Consider the following 23,592-nt stretch of genomic DNA (forward strand, 5'->3'; position numbering starts at 1 on the left):
ACGGAAAAAATTCTTAATGAAACTCATATTAGTTGTAACCTTTTTATTTAATACGAAACCAGTAAAAAGTAAAATTATTTAGAGTAAACGAGCAATTTAAGGCATGCGCAATGTTAGGCACATCATGCGCAAAGTTAGAAACAATTCAGATTGTGTGCGCAATGTTAGGCACAAGGTATTGCATCACCTTTTGCTTTTTTTTCAATTTTTTGTGAATCATTTTTATTTTTTTAAAAACACGCATTCTATTGAAGGGTTAAAAGCCTATCGTTGGCAAAAGTTTGAATAAAAAGATACATATTTTAGCCTTATTTGAAGCAAAAATACGATGATAATTTCTTAACTGCGCAAAGTTTGGTGCGTACACGGTACTATCCCCCCAATCTGATCAAACTTGTAGCAGTATACGATAAACAGTCTCTCATAATGTGCAGCATGTTATGATAGTTACAGAGAGCGATACGTGAGAGATTCTCTCAATTTTCTCAGGATTCAATCCCTGCTCAGAATCAAACCCCTCCAAATGACACAGATCTTTTCTCGAGGAATTGGTGAAGGAATTCATGAAAATTATACACGAATGAAATATTCAAAAGTGAGTTCATTCTGCTTAAATCGAGGGGTTCGTACGTTAACCTAATTATGAGTTAATGGGGTTGAAGTTGTTTTCATTTGCAGTTATGCTTAAAACACCTACTGGCTCACTCAATCGTCAGATCAATTCACTCAACATTCAGTACCGTGCCACAAATTCAAATTTGAGGTAACGCACTAAGGCTGGGGTTTTTGGGTTCTTTTGCGCTTCGCTCTCTGACAACAATAGAAGGAGCAAATGAAATAGAGAGAAAAAAAATAGTTAAAAAATACTCAAATATAGCTTTTTTATTTTTTTCGTTTGTGGAAGAGAGGTCAGATGTTCCACAACTACAAAAATGCCTTCCAGAAATTTCCGTGTGAATCTCTGCGGTAGTGCCTAGAGGTTGCTTGGAATTTGGAATAATATTTCGAAAAAATGAGAGAACCTCTGCAGATACCTGTTCTTTGAGACTTCCTTGGATAATGAATTTGGCTCAGTGGGGAAACCACCAATCCTTTCAGCTATCATTTTTTTTCTAATCGAGCGATTCGAACAAGCATTTCAATTGTCAACCATCCAAGAAACTCACAGCCATTTAACCACCTCCGTCTTCCTCTCGTTTATTATACGATTCGATTACAGCTTTTACACATTCACTTATCATCTAATAATGCCACCTGTGCTGTGTCCTGTTGGTTTCCCATGTTTCCCAATTTTGCTGATTTGCAACTGAAAAACTACTCTCTCCACGTTCAGTGCTGCTTGAACACGTAATAACCAAGGGGAGATTAATGACCGTTTGCTATGTACAAACACAAGTTCCATTCGCACGACTCACACTTGACAAACACATACATTGCAGCGTTCCGATTGGGAGTCGGAATTGCGTGAAAGATTATTCTTTTGTAGGATCATATTTATTTTGTACAATTTTTCATAATGTTTTACACTTTAATCTACTGAATGTCTTAAACGAGTAGATTTTGAATCATTCATATCAGGGGGAATGGTGAAAGTCATTGACTTTAAAACTTTCAACAGATCCGGTGAACAGTATCGGAAATAAATAAAACCATAAATTAAAGCACAATAATCTACAGAAAAAAAACATGATAAAACGGAAGGAAATCTTCGGTTTGTGAGTGGTGGTACTAAAGTGATAAAACTCCACACTAAAACTAAGGTTTGTTACACAGCGAGCTGGAAGGAACTTACTGTCAAGACGAACAGGACGTCGCAAAAAAGTCCTGCAATCGTTGAACGGTGTGTCGGTCCAAAGCGCACAGGTCGAAATCGAAGGTTGCACTGGTAATCTCGTAACATCCGGTGGCGGCAATCATCTCCACGACCCGCTGCAGTTCGTTATTATCCTGCAGGGTCATGATTTTGTGCTGCAGGTCCTTGAGCTCCGACATGTAGTCACCGGACAGACTAGTCATCGGGGTGGCACTGGAACTGTTGATATTCGGCTGGGACGATGTTGGAGGCGGAAGTTGTGCAGGTGAAACCATTGGTACAGCGGTAGAGTTGTTGTTATTGAAATAAGAGGAGGTCGTGCCAATGTCTTCCGGTGGAAGCATTTTCGAGTGGTTGTTGTTATTCGCTGCAGCTGCAGGTGATTCCGCACGCTTGGGGTAAGAATCGTCTCGCTTGGGGATTTTTACCGGAGGTTCCATGAGGGTGGGTGGTGGTGTCGGAGGCGAGGGACTCCTCCGGATTACAGCCGCGGATGGTGCAGATTTTTTGTCTTTCTCTTTTTCACCTTCTGTATCTTTATTTTTCCGCTTTCGCTTCTTGCTTTCTTCTTTGCCTTCGGACGAGGTATTTTTCGCCTTTTCCTTTTTACTCTTATGGTGACTCTTTTCCGGTTTCGAGGGTTCAATAATTGGGGGTGGTTCAGGAGCATGCCTAGGTTCCGGTTGTTTAATAATACTCGAGGAAGCGCTGGAGGATGCTGCTGAAGGTGGCCTTGCTGCTATCAAGTCGGCTATACTGCTGTTCGAGTTTTCGGAATCTTTGTCTTGAATTATCGAAGGAGGACTGTCTGCTTCGGAGTCGCTGCTATTTTCTCCGCTAAGTTCTTCGACTAGTGAACTCAGTGGGTTGGTCTTAGGAGGAGGCGGAGGTTGAGTTTCTCGTTCTTGCTGAAGAGATTTGGTTGGGTCTGATAATTTTGCAGGTTTTATAGGTGAAACGACAGGTTCCGGTTCCTTAGCAGGAGGAGTAGGAAAGCTTGGCTTACTACTGGACGATTTATCTTTGTCTTTCTTTTCTTTCTTGTCTTTGCTGCTAGAAGATCGTTCCTTTTCTTTATCTTTGGATTTATCTTTCTTCTTGTGTTTGTGCTTTCGTTCTTCTTTATCCTTTTCTTTAGCATCAGGTTTATCTACTCGCTTGGTAGGTTCCGGCACCGGTGGAGGCGCCACAACTTGCTGTACTGGAGGGACCTCTAAATGTGTTGGTTTGGGCACCTCCTCGGGAACTTTCTTCTCTTTAGAGAATAACTTTTGCTCGAGTTTTGCAGCGTCTAACTTACTGGGTTTAATTATATCCGATTTTGGTTTATCGGAAGTAGTAGTGATGCTTTTTTCGTGTTCTTTGTCTTTCTTTTGATCACGATCTTTTTTCTCGCTACGCTCTTTATCTTTGTCGTAGTTTTTCTTGTCTTTCTTTTCCCTCTTCTTTTCTTTTTCCCCGCTATGTTTAGTAGAAGGTTTTTCTTCTGGTTTTGTGCTACTATTCGACACTGGTGCCACCGTAGCGACAGGCGGAACAGAAGGCGAAGAATGCCTTTTTGTCAAAGGACTATTGGTCATCGTCGGAGCAGGGATCGTCGCCGAACTGTTCCGTTTGGGACTTGGCGGGCGCTTGGAAAACGAAGAAGACGAACTCGAACTTTTCTCTTTTGTTTTGTCCCGTTCTTTGGAATGACTTTTGTCTTTCTTTTCCTTGCTGTGTTTATCCTCACTACTTGAAGATTTTTTAGATTCTTTTTCCTTATTCGGACTCGAGTGTTTATGCTTGGACGTTTTATCTTTTTCGCTTTTATCCTTATCTTTCGAAGAACTTGAACTGGATCTGTCTGCTTTCGAGCTCGCCTGTTGGTTTTTGCTACTGCCACTGCTGCCTCCCCCACTAGGTGATGTCTTACTAGACGACGAAGAGCTCTGCTTAGCGGGATCAGGCGATACCTTGCTGCTTCCTTTCGTTATCGGCGGACCGAATAAAGTCGCGAATGTGCTCTGTACCTTCGAATCGTCCCCAGAACTTTTCTTGTACTTTTTATCTTGTGATGAGCTGGTTTTCTCTCCGCTAACACTGCCACTGTGGCGTTTGTAATCGCCCGATGAAGCTGAAGATGGCATTCCGCTGTTGATTAGTGTGCCACCGCCTTTCAAAAGTTTTCTTTTGAAATCATCCGAGGGGTTCGCAATTATACATTCCTCTCGCTGCAACTTGAAGGATTGCAAATCCAGATCATATGAAAAAGCCTTTTTCTTCGGTTCATCACCCTTATTTTTGAAGTAGATTTCAATCGGTAGAATGAATCCGGCGTAACCTTGCTCTTTCACCACATATGGAGGTTCCTTAAGCACTGTGAACACAAAAAAAAAACAAATTAATATACCTTGATGGAAACCCAGAGGCAATACTCATGTCAACTTACCCCTTTTGGGTTTGGGAAAAGACTCGTGCAGTGTGAAGACAACTTTATCCACAAAATGACTGATGTCGCTTCCGTCGACGCCCCGCACAAACAGTTCCCAATCGTGGGTGTAGCCCTCCGGAGTGGTACGAGCCTTCAATGATGCTTCATGGCCGATCTCGAAACACACCTTTACTGACATTGTGCTGTCCGGTGCTTGTTATTATAAGTGGTTGGTAGATCTGAGGAAATGATGAAAAACATTGGGAAAGTGTTAAGTGGTGAATTTGAGTTTACCTATTTGTTAGAATAAGGTAGATTTTGATTAGAATTTAATATGAATCCCTTGAAGAATGTTCTTTCATTTCCACACCTTCCATTACAGTTTGATGCAAGTCAAAGGTGGGGGCTCAACGACTTTTAGTATGCGAGGACAAAAACAATTCAAATGTTTGAGAAACACTAGTATAGTTGGTGTAGATTTCAACTGTTTCATATTAGTTTCCTGTCCATAAACAATAACTCAATTGAAACACATTTCAATCATAACATTGAAGGGAGATGAGCTTTTTTTATGTCGTGTTGAGCTTCGAATAGTAAAAACCTGCTTTGAACCTGGCAATGAATAATCCGGAAATAAATTAAAGACACACTGTGCAAAATTTCAGCTTGATCGGTAAAACTATAGTTCAGCGCCAGCCCCTCAAATACGAATAAAAAAACGAAAACTCGCCAGAGGTCACTCATTCACCTTTGTAAACACCTAATTACAGAGCGATGAAGATTACAGCCAAAGACGGCAAAACAATGCTGGTAAAATAATTTAATTTGTGCTTTTTTGTTATTATTGTTATTCTTTTACGCAAGGCTGGTAGCAGCTAGAGAGCAAAATAATAGTGACTTAAGTGAATCGAAAGAGTGACCAAAATGTGATTAAAACTGAAAACTTGGAAAAAAATGTCTTGAAACTAACATACGTTCATTGAATAAAAAAGTGGTATTTTGTACTGTTATCCGAAATAAGTCTTAACAGTTATTTGTCCAGGACACGACATGATTGCTCAATTTTGAGATTTTATTCATCAAAATATCTCATACGCTCATAATCATACGCCATGAGGTTCAACCAAACTATTCAGATACCTCATCCATAAAATTTGATCCAACATTGTTTATCAAACTTTCCCTCATTTTTCAACACAAACTTTGACTAAACCTCGACAAACATATTTCAAACATTCTGCCCTGGTGTTTTGCCGAAAAATCGCCAGGAATCCTTCCCTTTCCAGGATTTCAGATATCATCATCAATCAGATTCTTCATTTTCGCTCATTTCCGACTGCGCAAAGAATCTTTTTATTTAGTTAAGGAAAAATCGTTAGCATTTATACATGAATATTGAATATAGCAGATTATATAACTATAATAGGGAATATGTTTTATCAGTATGTAAAGGAACTTTTACGGCTTACATTATGAGTGCCTACAAAACACAATTCCGCTACTGATTTGCTGCTAAAGAGTTGTATGTTCTCATTTTCTTTAATTCGGAATACAAAATCTCTGGTTCTATATTTTTCAAAAACAGTCGATTGACGAGAAATTGACATTGATTTGTTTATGATCGATTTCCATTGCTCTTTTCACATTAGGGGCTGTTTATTGACCAAGTGGTCATTTTTTTGAATTTTCAGACCACCCCCTCCCCCTCGTGGTCATTTTTCCATACAATAATTGTTCTTTTTTTTTGGCCGTAAGGTAAAAGCACCGGTTTTGGCCAGCCTAAGAGAAAATGTCAATAAAAAATGAATGGGAAGCCGTATTTATACAACAAATATGTAAAATGCAAGCTTTCAATCCATATTATATGTGTAAAATATCAAAACTGAGCCAAAACCATTTTTTCGCTTTGAAAATCCCGTTGGTCAATATAGGCCAACGGAACCAGTTTCGGCCAGAGATTTAAATTCGGTTCCTAAATTGGCCAATTGCATTAATTTCTCATGAGAGTGGTTAAATTAGGAGTGCCCTGGCCAAATAAGGTGTATGGGAGTTAAAATTATAAGGAAAATTAATTGTTTTTCTAATGTTTTGAATCAATTTGGACAAGTAAATGAATGTAGCTCTATCATATGAATGTGATCTACTGCACACAAAAGGTTTCATGCTGATTGGCTATGTAAAACGGTGTATAATCCACTATGGCTACAACTGGCATATGGCCAAAACCGGTGCTTCTACCCTAGTAATTTGGTATAAGCCATTTTACGAAGCCTGGTCAAATGACAGGAGACCTGGGATTTTTCAATCATCGTCGTCAGTTTTCGCGATGATGATGGTTCATGACTGTGCGCATCTCTAGCGTAGCTTTTCATCCAGGCGAAAACTTAAATGGAGAAAAATTATTAAAATATTTCTGATCAGAAAAGTGCTTTTTTATGTGCAATATGGGTAACAAAGAGGTAGCTGATACAATAACTAGGTGTAATGTTGCAGTAACGAACATTTTTGGATCTCATTTTTGTCATTTTCTCCATGTCCACGTTTGGTAAGATGAAGCGTTGTTGAAAATCACGCTGGATTTAATCCCAGGTCTCCTGTCAATTGACGCCGTTTCGGCGATCAGCTGTTCCGAAACGTCTCGTAAAATGGCTTATTAGAATACATCATCAAAATCTAATGTCAAAATTCATATTTATACTTGATTCAAGCATTAATTTTTAAAACGGCGTATCTAACACTCGGAAGGATTCGAGCAAAATGTGATTGTAACACATTTTAAATCCTGTTTAGTGTGGCAAGCACGATTACACTATCTATGCCCACGAAAGTCATGGAAATTTCCATTACGAAAAGATCTTGGACCGACCGGGAATCGAACCCAAACACCTTCAGCATGGCTTTGCTTGATAGCAGCGGATTCTAACCCCTTGGCTAAGGAAGGCCCCGTTATCTTAGTTATTTATGAACCAATTTAAATGAAATTTTCACAGCATGTCAGACATAACCTGAATTTTGAATAATTTTGCCAATCATGAATTCCAACGTAATAACGATTAGACTAAAGTGATTTTTTTCGACGAAAATTAAAAACGATTTATCTGAAAACAGGAAAACCCTACCCTACACAAAAATTGTCTTTGACAAACTTGATTATCTCGTCTAAATCTACTATTTCGCTGAAGATCAAAAAGCTTTTTCTTCAATTTCAGGAGTAATGTCAAAAAAGCCATGTTGCATGTGAGTTATTCTGTTTTTAATTTGTTCAAAGAATTTTTAGTTGACAAATGATTCAAAAAGTTTTGGAAGCACATAGAAAGCGTTTGTCTAAAGGGGACTGCGACTCATAGTTTGGGAAACTATGCACTAAACGACAAATTAGCATTTTTTTGCTTTTTTTCTGATGTTTAAGACTCTGGTAAAGTTAATGACATGAGCATTGATAAAGGTATGCACGAAGAGAAAATCCTTGACACTGGTACCTCTATGCGCATCATCAGTGACGAAAACAAATTAGCGACATAAGCCACAGTCATCAGCGTACGGGCATGCATGAGCCATTATTCTCGCCTGAGGCTATATGCAAATGGCAAGGCAACAACATTCGAATCACGCAAAACAACAACAAACGCCAGTGCATCTCAAACGCAACGGCAAAAACAAAAACAACTTCGCCGAATAGACACCTCGTTGAAGGGGACCGGCAACCCTCTTTGCCAACAAGCTAAATGCCTTCACACTTGGTGCAGCTAACAAAACCTGCTTTGAGACAACCGCCCCAATAATGCGGCAACACAAGCAAGCAGGTTGCCATCTTCCGAAACGGAAGACCAGTCAGTTGAGAAGAAAAACAAAAAAAAACACATTGAGACTCCACCGAACTGCCCATAAAAGCATATTCGTCTGATAGGAAAATAGCTGGCATTGGGAAAATGTCTCTTAAATTTGAAGTTTGTTTTCTCATACGAATGTTCATAAATTTCTAGTAAAGTTCTACACGCCACTCTCAGACTACTAATTCTGGCAATACTAATCGTCAAAAAATATAACTAGCTTGAACATATTTCACGTTTTGTAGCTGGTATGGGATTTGACAGTTTATTTATTTTTTAATATCATTATGTTTAATTTTCACACGAAACACTGTGAATTAGTTTTGAATAGTAATTGTAGCATAAATAACTACAACTTTTAGCTTTTTTCGACAGTAAGTTGAAATTTTTACCATCTCCCAATGTTTCTCAATACCATATCTGTACGTTTTCTTAACCCGATGTAGAATTCAACTAACTGGGTATCTAAAAAGTAGATTGGAGTACCTTGTACTTTTTAATTCTGCCCTAAATGCTTATCTTTGACAGACACGAGGGTGAAAGCACCGGTTTTGGCCAGTCTAAGAGAAAATGCCAATAAAAATTATATAGGAAGCCGTATTTATACTAGAACTATGTCAAATGCAAGCTTTCAATCCATCTTATGTGTGTAAATATCTAAACTGAGCTAAACCATCGTTTCGCTTCGAAAATATCGTTGGTCATATATAGGCTACCGCAACAAGTTTTGGCCAGAGACTTAACTTCGGTTCCTAAATTGGTCAATCACATTGATTTCTTATGAGAGTGGCCAAAGTAGGTGTATGAGAGTTTAAATTATAAGGAAAATGAATTGTTTTTCTTATGTTTTGAATCAATTAGGACGAGTAAATGAATGTAGCTCTATCATATGAATGTGATCTACTGAACACAAAAGGTTTCATGCTGATTGGCTATGTAAAACGGTGTATAATAATCCACTATGGCTACAACTGGCGTATGGCCAAAACCGGTGCTTATACCCTATTTCGACTACCACTGTAGGGTGGGGCTTATTTTCAAAAATCTTTCGCAGTCCGGATTTACAAAGTGGAAAATGATCATCGGTCTCAAAATAACATCCTGTGAAAAAATGAGAATTTTTGGAGAAGGTTTAGAGGTGGCGCAAAGGGCGTATGTGCAGTTTTCCCATTTTAGTGAACTCTGAAAAATTTTGGTATGCTTTTTAGCTTGTTTTGGTGATTTTGGGACCCTTAAGGGCAAAAAAATCACCTCAAAATTGCGATATCTCCACTCCTTTAGATGATATTTGACGAAATATATTTTATGCATGCGATTTTTGGCCCTTGAATAGGTTACAATGGCTGATTACTATGAACCCGAATAAGAATAGCTGGGGAGAATTCCTTTGCTTGTAGAATGGAACAAAGAGCAAAGAAGAATGATAGAAAGAACACAGAAGAATGTAAGGTGGGGTGGTTTAAACAGGGGGGGAGGGTGTAACTGATAATATTATATTAGAATCAACTATGGAGCCGTGAAAATATCTTGGTTGGATGTATGAGATGTGATTATATGCAAGTTTAACACTCATTTAGTATTTTAGAATGTCCGTTTGATATAACTCCAGCAATTGCAGATTATAATGAAAGAAATTACAGAGGGGCCCAAATCCATACAGGCTCAAAATCCGTACACTTCATACAAATAGAAGGAGTTTTATATGAAGTGGAAGGGTTTAGATTCATATCTTAGGTGTTCGGATTTTGATTCCACACGATATATCCTTATTAGGTAAATCCATAAACGATTTTTGCTTTCCAGCAATAACACTTCTTGTTAGCATTTCCACAGGAATTTCTGGATTATGATGCCATTTCAGCAATTAATTGCGTTTGGGGTTCCAAGTCTTCACTTTCGCCACAACACCTTCAACATAACTTCGGACAAACGAAAATGCAGATGAAGTTCAATACATCGTTCTACATCTGTATTTAAAATTGATGTGTATAAACAACAGCAGAAGGAAAAAAATCGGTAGTCAAAATTCAAATTAGTGCACGAGCTTCTATAGGGTGCAAAAGATAAAGCACTTCAGGTTGAAAACCTCTCAAATAAAACCAAAATTAAGTCGTCACAGTTCTGAAACATATTTTTTAGGACAGAGCTACATGAAGGAATTTTCACATGTATGTATAAATAATTATATAAATTAGTTATGAATTTAATAGATATTGCGTGAGGCTGAATTTCCAGGATGTATATTTTGCAACGGGCCCTTTCGATATATTGCTATCATCATTCAGAAAAAAAAAAACAACCAAACGATTATTGAACTAAAGCACTAAAGTGACGTGCATTTATCTATATCTATCAGGAGAATAATGATGAAACTTCGCATGGAATTAAGGACATTTTAGCCTTTATTGAAATTTTTCCATAAAGTCGTATAAAGTTGCAATAAGTTCCAATAAAATCGTATACATGGATCGAAAACTAGAGATGGTTAAAAAATTGGTGCTCTTCCCCTACTTGAAGAAAAATTGCTCGAAATATTTCTGAAGTAGGTAATATTAAATAGAAGTCAAGGGGTCGGACCTGGTGTAGTGGTTAGAACACACACCTTTCACGCTGAGGATCTGGGATCAAATCCCATCCCCGAGAAAAAAAATGAAAAAAATGAAGTCAATAAATATAATCATCGTTTTCTAGATTCCCCAGTCACCCTCCCACCTGTTTAACCCACTCCACCTTACATTCTTCTGTGTTCTTTGTTCTTTCTCTCAATCTTCTTTGCTCTTTGTTCCATTCTACTAGCATAGGAACTCTCCCCAGCTATTCATATGCATATTCGGGTTCATAATAATCAGCCAGCGTAACCTATTCAAGGGCCAAAAATCGCATGCATAATAGTAGTTTACGGAACAAGTTGCAGAATGATGATTTTTACAGCACGAGTCGTAAATTTATCCTACGAGGCTTGCCGAGTGTATCAGAAATTAAATCGGAATGCATTCACCATTATTTTATAATTTCTGAAAAATTGTGGTGCTATGATTCATTATGCAACTCAAAACAGTTGCGCAATGAGAAAGCGTTGCGTAATGAATCATTACAGCACTGGTTTCAGTTCGGTAATGACTATTCCCGCACTGCATACTTCAGTGCAGGAAAGTAGGCCGTTTCATGACAGATTGGCGCGATGAAAAACAGCCTATTACGATGAGAAATTGCAAAAAATATATTTCGTCAAAATCATCTAAAGGAGTGGAGATATCGCAATTTTGAGGTGATTTTTTGCCCTTAAGGGTCTTAAAATCACCAAAACAAGCTGAAAAGCATACCAGAGCAAATTTTTTCAGAGTTCACTAATATGGGAAAACTGCACTTACGCCCTTTGCGCCACCTCTAAACCTTCACCAAAAATTCTCATTTTTTCACAGGATGTTATTTTGGGACCGATGATCATTTTCCACTTTGTAAATCCTGACTACGGAAGATTTTTGGAAATAAGCCCCACCCTACTACCACTGGCAGTCTTCTTCAGTGTCAGTTACTTGTATCCACTCAAGTGGATACGAGTAACTGACACTGAAGAAGACCGCAAGTGGTAGTTGAAATACGCGTGTCTGTCAAAGATAAGCATTTATTTCGGAATTAAAAGGTACAAGGTACTCCAATCTACTTTTTAGTTTCTCTATTGAAAATCTGCTCAGAGGATTCGAGTCCATTAAAAAGAGTTAACTGGATATCGTTATAAATAAACTTCAAATGGTAGAATATAGAGACAGATATGCTTTTATTTTTCAACATGAGACTGCACTAACTTCGTATATCTTCGCAACATATTGGAACACATTAGGGGTATTCACTTAACAGCGTACAACACTGCGTAAGTCATGCTTAAATGATTAACTAAATATTTCATGACTTTGTAAAAAACTGCAAATGAAACATTTCGGATTGTCAAATTCAACGGCTTATCAATCCAAGAACGCTTTGTTAAACTGACAAATGTCAATAATTTGTTTTCTTAGACCGGATACGGAAAAGCCGGATGCAAGACGAATTGGTACTAGTAACCTGAAATTTAAGTTGCAAAACGGTTGCAAATTCACAGACAATGAGAGTTTTATTTCGATCTAAAACTATGTGTCCTGGTGGAGAACTGAATACCTCGAGTTATTTTACTATAGGTTCAGCGACTTCGGAAACGTGGAATTTGTTCTGAATATTTTTTTTTCATTAACATCTTAGGTTCATCTTAGGGGCAAAGTTTGGCCTTTTTACTTCACACAATTGGGTGAAGACAAACAATAAACTGACTTCAGTGGTTTGAAACCGTTTTAGAATTGAATGCAAAGTAGGGCACTTCTTAGGATAAATGGGCTATCTTTCCATTGCATGATTCGGAATCATCTGCAGGTGACCTGGTGAAATCAGTCTTATATGAAACCTCCAAACATCAAATATGGCTTTCTGTAAGTAAAATGCTGATGCGCTAATATACATTTGCCTCAGTTGAATGATTAACATCCATTAGTAAGATCAATACGTTATTAATTTGCTAAATTCAGCCTCAATAATCCCGAAAATTCTTCAAAATTTCGACCTGGAAACTCAGATTTTGGCACAAATTTTTGATGTTTACAGCGCGATGCAGTGGCTAGAGCTGTGGACAACTAGATCATAATTAACACATTTGACATTCCACCGCATCAAATTAGGAATATTTCATTTGAAAAGTTTCAAAGCTGAAGTTACGCAAAATTGGAGATTACGCTACTTTAAGTGAATACCCTTATTGTGTTAATTTGCGAATGCCTAATAAAGTAAAGATGAAAACAAGAATTTTCTGATAAAAATATGTGTTGGATAGGAAATCCATATGAGCCGGTTATGCGTTTAGGGGAAGCAAAGGGGTATACAAAAAGATATCTAACATAAATCGATAAGGCGGTGTTGTTGCTTGAGCTGCTGCAAACTTGAAGACGACGATTTCTCGGTGCTGCGGTGTAGTGACTGTCTATATGGATGTGTATAGCTATCTTCAATAGAAAAGGAGAGCTGGGGCTGGGGCGAAGAAAATACTTCATCTCTTACCTGCTGGTAGCTGGGCTGTTCAGTAATGCGAAGACGAAGAAAGTATGTCGATGACCGGATAGTAATGCCGCTGGGTCTATACGGTGACTAAACTTCCAAAACTGCGGAGCGAAGTGCACACACTTCATCAAAACAAACGTGAACGCCTTAGCTAATTTTTCCACTGTCTGTTTTGCTCCGTTCGGTTCGGGAACGATCACGAGTTGTTTCTCTTTGCTACTTTGACAATACTGGTGTATGCTACTATCTTTCTCGCGTACTGCACTTCGCCTTCTCTGCTATGCGTATTAGTAGGTATACGGGCAGTGTAGTGCAAGATGCGTTTTCGTGATTGCCAAACATATTACAGCGGCCCACTGCAACCTGAACTTAAATTTCAACATATATTTTTGTTTTTTTTTGTCCATTCACAAGCTCAAAAGTTATAACGATTTGACAATAATGACGAAAAAGTATTCACAGTTTTTCTCGAAATATGAAAGACTTAAGTCTATCTCTTATATACGTCAACTTTTCAAACTAGAGCAAACTTGTTGAAATCTATAACTTTGCTGAAGATACCATGAAGCTATTCCTTCAATTTTCAGAGATATGTCAATACTCGCAAAATTATTCAAACAATCTTATCTTGGAACACACAAATATTTAAATTTCAATGTAGTGTAAACTGAAGACTGCTATTTTGTTTGCAATGTCGTCGTGTTTGGATTTCCATCACTATGATGAACAAAAACACAGGCATAATCAATGAAGTGCGTTGTTTTGCATGAACTATTATTATCATTTCTCTTTGTTCAAATGCGGGAATATCAAGCGCGGTAAGAGTTTTCTCAAAGAAGGCGAAGACAAAGAGTGCTTTTTGTTGTAGCGGAAACGGCTGCTAATGTTGAATGTTAGTTATGTATTATGAAATATACCTCATTCCAGAGTGGCCACCAAATTTCGATTTTGAAATTCCCGCTTTTTTCCCGGTTTTCCCGATATTTTATACATAATTTTCCAGGTTTTTTTTTTATTGATTCTTTCCAAAGACTTCAACTGACTTTTTCTATATCCATACACAAATTTCATAACGCAAAAAATTACCATTTTTGACATCTACTCACCCTCTCGTAACGCTTTTTGTACGAATATCCCACGATTTTTTTATGAGCTGTAACATATCTACGACACCCACCCACCCCCTTCAGCGTTATGAAATTTGTAAACAGGCCCAAATAGGAAATCCTTTGACCGCGACGCGTTCACGCACGTACAGGCGTTAGGTGTCGGCCAGGGTAGACGCGTCACGCGAAGCGACGCGAAAATCCTTTGGTGTTTGACATTTCAAGCATAATTCTTCAATCCGACGTATCTGCAAAAATAAACAAATCGAGATTTGCTTTGCATGGGCGCATGATCTACATATTGAGTCTAAAAAAGTATTTCTAAAACCATTTTTTGATTTTTCAAAATGAATTTCAATTATGTCCTATGTGCGCATTACTCAATGTTTTTAATTTGGCTACATACACCCTACATTTTCAAAGCGACTCAACTGTCAACATTTTTCATGCTAGCACATACACCGTACATATGCTCATAGTAAAACGACCTATATGCAGAACCAAAACATGAAAATTCAATCAGCAGATACGTCATACTGTTTCTGAATCACTAAACAGGTTGGAAATCGAGAGATTCGGATTCCCACAGCTGACGGTTTGGCAAACTGATGTGGAACATCATCAGTATTTGGTTCTAGACAATATTTCTCACCAAATTTCTCACAAGAACTGTTCTTCTTCTACTTAGGTTACTCACGGCTCCGTCCGGTGCTCATGTTAGTCGAGTTGAAATAAGAAACAATCTGAAACCAATATTCGTTGTAGTTGAACGTAGAAACTGACGAATTAATCAACTTTATTAGGTTTTATGGGAATTTGCAAACCGGTGTATGTGCAAATTCAAAACAATACTGGTGTATATGACGTGACGCATGTGCAACACGAACTGTCAAAACGACGCATCAAGCAAGGTGTATGTATCAATCAAGGTATGATATCGACGAACCATCATGGTGTATGTGAGCAGCACAAAACAAAAGGGTTTATTCGATATTTTTACCAGTTTGTCAATCTAGTTCAAAACAAATCGAAATTTTTAATGGTGGTTAGAAACAGTGTTCTTTTTTCAACTTATTGTAGACACAGCAATAGAAAATATGCAAAACATTTTAAACAGGATTTAAAATGCTTTACAATATATTGCATCGCATTTTTCTCGAAACCTTCCGAGTGTTAGTTACGCCGATTTGAAAAATTATGCTTGATTTCATTATTAATTTTTTGTTATTCCTTCTCGTGCAATTTTCGTTTCGCTTCGCAATTCGCGTCTACCCTGGCCGCGCCCTTACTATGTCATCAGCGCAAAGGTCCGCAGTGCCGGAACTAGAGCAAATTCGGCCACACAGCGAAGTTTTGTCCGCGTAATCAAGCCTACAAAAAAGCAGATGTTTTCTGCACGGTGTTGTCGACGATTCAAAGTCAGTGCAAGAACCAGTGGTACCTGGACTCAGGTTGCAATCAGACACATGACCCGGGACCTGGAGCTGCTAAAAGACGTGCATCGTGAAAACGAGATTGTTGTAGCTGCCAACAAGGAAACAATGAAAATTGAAGCGTGTGGTACTGCCATCCTTCCGTTGGTTGATCTCTCTCCAGGACGTAAGGCTGTATGAAGGAAGTGGGTGAACAAAATTAAACGAAATAGCCATTTGGATTTGAACAGAAGGGAAGCGAAAACAAGGTAAGCGGCTAGAGCGTGGAATCAGAGACTGAACGAAGAACTAGAACGGCAGCAATTTCAGCGATGTCTATCAGTTCTGTGCTTGTACCAGAAGCAGCTCAAAGGACGATGATGTTACGTGCTTGTATATGTTGACGATCTGGTGGTGGTGAGCGAAGATCCGAGACGCTTGTCGGAAGGCTGAAGAAATCATTTCAGATCAGCGAACTGAATGACATCCGATATTACCGGGGAATGGAAGTCGAAAAGGATCGTCAAAGTGCTTACCTCCAGTGCTGTAAAACGGTGAACAGAGTCTGTTCATGCACACCAGAAAAATGCTACCGCATCGGTGGTTCATTTTATGCGATTGCGTTCTTGCTTTCTTTGCTCACGGTCGCTCGAATACATAATACTGTAAAGGGCATCGCATCATTTTATTTTATTTTAACGGGGGGTCTATAGCCTTGAGGTTACGCTTTCGCTTCATAAGCGGAAGGACATGGGTTCGATTGCCAACCGCTCCACAAAGTGCCCCCGCCACGAGCACAAAGTGCCTTAAAAAAAATCATTTTATTTTGACATGCAATCACGCGTCCGATTCCTTATGATATAATCAATTTTCTCAATACTTTCGCACATTAGTTTGTAATCTATCTATTATAATCATAATCCAGAAAATTATTCACAAAAATAGCTATGAACGGAAAAAGAACGACTGTGAGCAGACTCTGCTCATCCAGAAATCACGCTCTTTTTACATTTGTTTTGTTCTGGTTCTCCGATGCAACAATCTATGACCAAATCGGTCGCTGTTGGTTCGTGAGCGTGGATCCTGCTTAATATTGGTTCATTTTGGGTTTATTCATATATTTCATAACGCCAAAATGGTCATTTTTGATACCCATCCACCCCCTCGTAACGCGTTTTGTATGGATATTTTTCAAATTTTGTATGAGCTGTAACATCTCAAGGACACCCACCCATCCCCTTTAGCGTTATGAAATTTGTGAATGGGCCCTTTGCGTAAACGGCATGATTCTTTCCACCACTGATTACCTCTTGAATCAGCGAAAGAACATTCGAGAGGTGATCGAAACAAGCGGTTTGACTGATGCTAAAGTTTCGAAGACTCCCTTAGATCTTGGAGATATCAAGAACGAAAACGACAGAACCCCTTTTGCAAATATTGGCGAGTACCAGAGCACAGTGGGACGGATTGGGGTTTTAGGAGGAAAGATGGAACTCACGCCTTCAATTGTGATTTTACGTAAAAATGATGTTCTACAAAGTTGTTTCTATTATAAAAACAATTTTTTTGGTCGGAACGAAAATTAGGGTGGCCCTTTGTAAAAAAAGATAACCATCAAAACTTTTTTATTTTAAGGAATATTGAAATAGTTTGTTCTACAAAGTTGAAGATCGGAAAATTTTAAGCTGATTTGACAAAAAAAGTTTTTTCCTAGCTCAAAAATTGACCGTTTTAGAGCATTTTTCGCTATTGATGTAGGGTGGCCCTTCAAAAATTGGTTGTTGTGTTTTATTTTTATTATTTCAAGTTTCTCAGCAAAACTGTCTTCCCATCACTTTTCGAGCTAATTGAAACGCAAACATAAAAGATATAGCTAATGGAAACAAATAGATACAAGAGTGTTTTCGTAATGAAAGTTTAATTTACTTCCTTCGACATAAAGTATCATCGATACTAATATATACGATACACGAATGCAAAATGACAAAAATGGCAAAGAAAGCTCTCAGTTCTAAATTGTGGAAGTGCTCTTAACAACAATAACCTGAGAAGTATGATCTGTTCCAGCGGGGACGCAATGCCAAAAAAAAAAGAATATTGATACATTTTTTTCTGATGAAAAGTTAAAGACTTCTTAATAACAAAAAAAAAAAAACATTTTCTATATGTTGGTTTAGCTGGGAAAACAAGAAAAATGTGTTGACATGACGATAGCTTGAAAATGTGAATAAAAATCGTATTATTCTTCGGTGGATCTGTTTGCTAACGATATGACTGGTTCATATGTTAATAACCGTTAATAACAGATTTTTAAAAGAACTCTCAAATTAACTATCTCTAAATTATAGCCTTAATTAGTCAAAACATCTAAACATGCAAATAATGCATTTAGTTATTCTCCTTAATCTAGGCTTGAAAGTCAGCGTCATAATCAGGAATCGTACTTTAGTAATATACCGTTTCAGATACGATATATCTCCTACGGTGGACAAATTACTTGTAAACGGATTTGCATCAATTAAGCATTCGTAACTTCCAATCAGAATGTTTCCCAAAAAGCCTGACAAATCCCAAAACAGAAGTACTTGGATGTTTGGGAGGAGCCATGCCGGGAAATTCAACCGTGCGGTAAATTTAGAATTTATTTTCAAAAGACTTTTCTCCTTATTTTTATTGCTGAACTCTTTTGACGTTTGTTTTATATGAAAAATGTTTATAACTATCACCTACAAAATTGTACAGACCTCGAAACATGCGTCTCAATCGGCTCTAAAGATGAAGGGAAGACAACTTTGCTGAGAAATCTAAAAAAACACACAAAAACCTATTTTTGAAGGGCCACCCTACATCAATAGCGAAAAATGCTCTAAAACGGTCAATTTTTGAGCTAGGAAAAAACTTTTTTTGTCAAAACAGCTTAAAATTTTCCGATCTTCAACTTTGTAGAACAAACTATTTCAATATTCCTTAAAATAAAAAAGTTTGGATGGTTATCTTTTTTTACAAAGGGCCACCCTAATTTTCGTTCCGACCAAAAAAATTGTTTTTATAATAGAAACAACTTTGTAGAACATCATTTTTAAGAAAACTCACAATTGAAGGCGTGAGTTCCATCTTTCCCCCTAAAACCCCAATCCGTCCCACTGTGCAGAGGTTGATCGGGCAAGTTTTGTACATAGCTGTGAACACTAGGCCCGACATTCCGACATCTGTATCGATCCTGAGCAGGAAAACAAATCGTGCCACGTAAGATGATTGGAACGAGATAAAACATGTAGTGCGGTATCTCAACAGGGCAATCAACTATCGACTTCGACTGAGCAAGAAAGGTAAGACCGGGACCATCATTGGTTATTCGGATGTAGACTGGGCGGAAACCCAAGATGATCGAAGATCGCACAGCGGGTTCGCGTTCAATGTGAATGGAGGAGAGGTAAGCTGGGCTTGCCGAAAACAAACTTGTGCAGCTTTATCAACAGCGGAGGCAGAGTTTATCACATTGGCTGAGTCGGCACAGAAAGCTCTATGGTTGAAGCTCCTACTGCAAGAGCTGAACGATGGACAACGGGTGGTCATTAAATGAAGATAATCAAAATTACCTAAAAGTTATAGAAGGAGAGAATGTGAAAAAAACAAGAATAGAGTGATTTCTTTGCGAAGGTTGGCGGTGAAATGAATCATGGTTTCTAAGTGTCTTTTGATAACTTTGTGTTACCCATTTAAGGTCCTTAGATAAGATTTGCATGTCAAATGCAAACAGCAATAGATAAAATCAGTTCACATCTATTAAGACATCTATTATCGATTTAACTTTTAATAAAATATTGTAATAACATTTGATATTGTATAGTGAGAATGCTTTGCATTTTGCAGTTGCTCGATTTTGATTTAATACGTGGAGCAGGTATTTGAAACTGTAATCGAAATTTATTAATTTTAAAATTTAATATTATTTTGTTATGGCTGTGTCGGTCATGCGGCTCAAATGTAAAGGGAGTCTGCAGAAGATTTTTGAAAATGATGACATTCCAGGCTTTTTCAGGTACAACCCTAATAGTCCTGATTACCGTTATCACTTAATCCTGAGAATGATTGTTATAGAAGCCTGGGGATTTCTGGAAAATTTCATGATTAAATAAAGCGCGATTTATTTATTTATTCTAAAAGAATGGTTTAAAAATTTACATTGGAAAACAATTTTTTTATTGAAGCTTTTTTGAATTTGGAGTACAGCTTGTTGTTTCTACAAAATGAAACGCACATTCCCCAATTGTGGAACGCCTGTGTTGCCTTTTACTCACGATGGTTAAATCAATAGCCGAAATTGATAATATTGAATTCCATAGCTGAATAAGCCTCTCTATTGAAACAATGTAAAGTGCATGAACAACCGACATAACACAAAAGTGATTTTGCGTTTATTGTGGGTGAATTTATGATGCTTAAGTTTAAAAATCCATATATTTACCTTATTTTATGATTTTGACAGTTGAAGACTTTGTTGTGTAATCCCTCGGGGCTATAAACAGCATCAGCGTTGATTTTCTTTGCCACGTAAAATGATGACTGTTTCTTGTAAGATTGTCGAAAACTAATCGAGGGACAGCTTGATCAAAATTTGCACTTTTCACTGTTTATAAAGATTCTAGCACTTGGTAGGCAAAATTCAGCATTCTATTATCGCGTTATGTTTGCGGTTTGCGACGCCTTTTCCGTCTATCCATCCAGAAGAGCGCACAGTGGTGACCGCAAAAGGAAAACAAACACCAGCGCTTCACACACACACTGATGATGGCCGATAATCGCGATGAGTGCACCGTTCAGCGCATTTTATTCAACGAAATTCGATTCCCGCCGCGGCTCGAATGAGAACTCACGGCACTCGCACACACTTTGCACACACCTTCCACCCCCGCCGCAGGTGCACCAAAACACCCTTTTCCACTATCTATCCGAAGCGGAGCCCGAGCTTGTGTGTGTAATCCTAGGAGCCGAAGTGAAAAGTCGAACACTTTCTTCAAGTGGTTAGTCACTTTTTGCGGGAACTTACCGCTAGAAATCTACACCGTTTTCAATGAACTGCATGCGATTAACACGAGAGGCGCCCGATGCGATTGTTTTCAGATCGATTATCAACGGATTTTCACGATTTTATTGGGAGAATCTGGAACGATCCAGTGGACCTACATTTTGCACGTACTCCGCCACTCGCGACTCTGGCTGAGGGGTTTGAGAACTCACGCTGAGACGGTGGACGTCTACAGTGCTGCCAGTTTTGTTTTGTATGACGAATATTCAAGATTAATATAAAGGTAAGAAGGTGGGAATGGAATAGCTGATGATTAAGGCCTCATGGGACGTCATTATAATTTGAAGAAGCAAATCTCAAGAACCGCTCCATGTATCGATGTGAAAAAAATTATCATACCTTATCAAATCCTCAGATTGATTGTTCTGAGAAAATTCGATTTAAATATTGTTCACCACATTTTTGATTTTTATTTCTCAGTATTCAAATCAATCAATGTAATCTCTTGCTCGTTGTATGAAGATTTCTCGATTACTTTTTCAAATCGACGTAAGTAACTTTCATACGGTTTTGATAAAATTAATTAAGAAGAATCACAACCTTTCTTCTAAAACTGTTTTAAAATGAATAACATTTTTTACCGTGTACATTGCTTAAATTTTGCATGCAATCAACTCGCGTTAAAACTTAAGGTAGTTACTATCACTTCCCACAAAAATTGTATGACAAAATGATAAGCCATTTCAATCAGTTACTTACGACGTTTTTGTACCAGTGTAAAATCGACTCAAGTAGTGTTTTGTTTTGATTCGTGGTTAAGGCTCAAGAATCCATCATTCAATCATCAGCAATCATCAAAAATTAAAAACCAGTTTTTTCATCCAAATTTCAATCAATCCTTATGAAAATCTATCATCGCATTTCAGATAACAAGTACAATTCAATGATAGGTTTTCTTGAGCATTGCTTCGATTTTGAGCGAAAAAACTGGTTTTGAAAATTGGTAAAACGATGATGGTTATTTTTCTCTTAAGTCACTTTGTCTCCCCCCCTCAACTCGCGCGATTTTGAAATCAGTTTTTTAGTGTGGCGCTGCATTCTTACGATTTTTATGAACACAGCGCACTATTCACATATTAGCTGCAACACACGGGGCCCGAGAAAACAATAATTATAAATAAATGTTGGTCTTGATTTCTACCGGATACATAATACAACTAATACAGTGGAGAATCTAACTTTCATCATTTTGTAAATCCGGAAATTAAACGTTCCAAAAGTGAAAAATCGAGTTGGTTTAGAGCGGAACGTGTAGAATTTCGTCTGCTAAACACGTAGGATTGATAAAGTAAGTTTTTTAACTTTTCTGACTTGAGTCTGTTAGAATAAGTCTTCGAGATTTACTTTTATTTATTTTGAAAACTGCCAAAAATGTGGAAAAAATGATGAGTTTAAATGCTTGGCCCATTTTTGATTAACAACCAGGCATGGGGGTTTTTTATTTTTATTTTAATTAGCGTGCTTGGCCCAAGGCTAGGTCCTTTTGGTTTTCAATAAAGGTTCATTCACAAATTTCATAACGCTAAAGGGGATGGGTGGGTGTCCTCATGATGTTACGGCTCATACAAAATTTGTAGAATATTCATACAAGAAGCTTTACGTAGGGGTGGATGGGTGTCAAAATCGGCCATTTTTGGCGTTATGAAATAAATGAATGAACCCTACACGCTTAAATAAATAAATTCTAAGATGCTTAAAACTCATACTAAAATCATATTCGGTCCATTCACTCCATGAGATGCATATCTTTCTTTTATTCTTTCAAAGTATAAATGATATTTAAGAATGATAATGCATAATGGGGCAATTTAATTTAGTTGCCGCTATTTTTGTTTACATTTAAAATCGAAAGCCAGGAATATAAAAATCACATAAAGTAAAAAAAAGATTTCAAAAAATCATATTTATTTCGTTAAATATCAGTATACTATCGCTTTTTGAGTCCTACGACAATACAGTGTTCCGACGTTACATAAGTTGCATGAGTGTATCCTAGGTGTAATCGGAACGGAATCCTTGACAGAGTCCCGGTGAGTATTAAATACCTTCCGCCTCGCATCCCGGTATACAAGGGCGTTGGTGGACCTTCCTCTGGAATCGCCAATTAGTTTAATTTGCCAGTCAAGGGTGATTTGTAGAGTAGAAGATAAAATCCGCTAACATCCTCGGGAGCGTCTGCTTCGTTTAGCTTGATGATCACATCCGGAAGGCTGAAATGAATCCAGTTCTTCCTACATGGTCTTTTATTATTTACTGTAGTTTTTCTTACTCACTTGTGGGACCCTGGAGTCTTAGAATCATCGATCTATCGTATCACCATCGATTCTATGAAAAAATATCGAATAAGTAGCAACATTTTGTTTTCGACGCGAGCAGCAAGAGTTGAAACTGTAAAAGAAAATGGCCAAGTCCCATGTGTTGCTCATAATAGTCGAAAAGCATTGCAAATAATAATTTTCTAAAATGCATGGCGAAGTATAAAACATATGTTGATGGTGCATATTTCATATGCTGGGCAATGCATAAAATTAAAAAATGCAACGACTGTAATAATTAACAACCTAATTAGTATTTTCGAAGTTCTCCGTGTAGATGAGTAAGAGAGAGTCATTGGCCTCTCATCATGCTAAGGCCAATGACAGTTTGCGAAATTTTCCGATAGTCCATTTTACGAGACGTTTTTGAACAGCTGATCGCTTTGTTTATGAATTAAATTTTGACAGGAGGTGGTGTCGTAACGTGTGAAAGTAACAGCAATATCATCAGTGTTCCTGTTTCGTAAAATGGACTATTGTAGGCCCTCTTGATGGAGAGAGAACCGATCATTGGTCGTTTTGAGCAGGGAGC

At 37.8% G+C, this 23,592-nt stretch overlaps 1 protein-coding gene across 3 annotated transcripts; it reads right to left on the minus strand.

Moving 5' to 3' along the window:
• Nucleotides 1-885: 885 nt before the first annotated feature.
• On the minus strand, nt 886-20,883 carry LOC110679441 (protein AF-9). 3 transcript variants are annotated; one of them, XM_021854022.1, is made up of 4 exons: nt 20,707-20,883; nt 20,125-20,441; nt 4,245-4,465; nt 886-4,172 (listed from the first exon to the last, which is right to left on the minus strand). In XM_021854022.1, exons 3-4 carry the CDS (start codon nt 4,423-4,425, stop codon nt 1,795-1,797), a joined length of 2,559 nt encoding a protein of 852 aa, XP_021709714.1. In that variant the 5' UTR covers nt 4,426-4,465; nt 20,125-20,441; nt 20,707-20,883; the 3' UTR covers nt 886-1,794. The 3 variants fall into 3 exon arrangements, with proteins under 3 accessions (XP_021709714.1, XP_021709716.1, XP_021709713.1); XM_021854024.1 differs by lacking the exon at nt 20,125-20,441; XM_021854021.1 differs by having other exon boundaries at nt 20,125-20,883.
• Nucleotides 20,884-23,592: the final 2,709 nt, after the last annotated feature.

The sequence above is a fragment of the Aedes aegypti genome, chromosome 3, assembly GCF_002204515.2.
Source record: "Aedes aegypti strain LVP_AGWG chromosome 3, AaegL5.0 Primary Assembly, whole genome shotgun sequence".
NCBI classification, from domain to species: Eukaryota; Metazoa; Arthropoda; class Insecta; order Diptera; family Culicidae; genus Aedes; species Aedes aegypti.

What these genes read in the sequence shown, in the direction of transcription:
- LOC110679441 (XM_021854024.1), bottom strand. Translation starts at nt 4,425, where the DNA reads ATGTCAGTAAAGGTGTGTTTCGAGATCGGCCATGAAGCATCATTGAAG. An exon ending in TTTTCCCAAACCCAAAAGGG is followed by an intron (nt 4,173 to 4,244) that starts GTAAGTTGACAT and finishes TTGTGTTCACAG; the next exon opens with TGCTTAAGGAACCTCCATAT.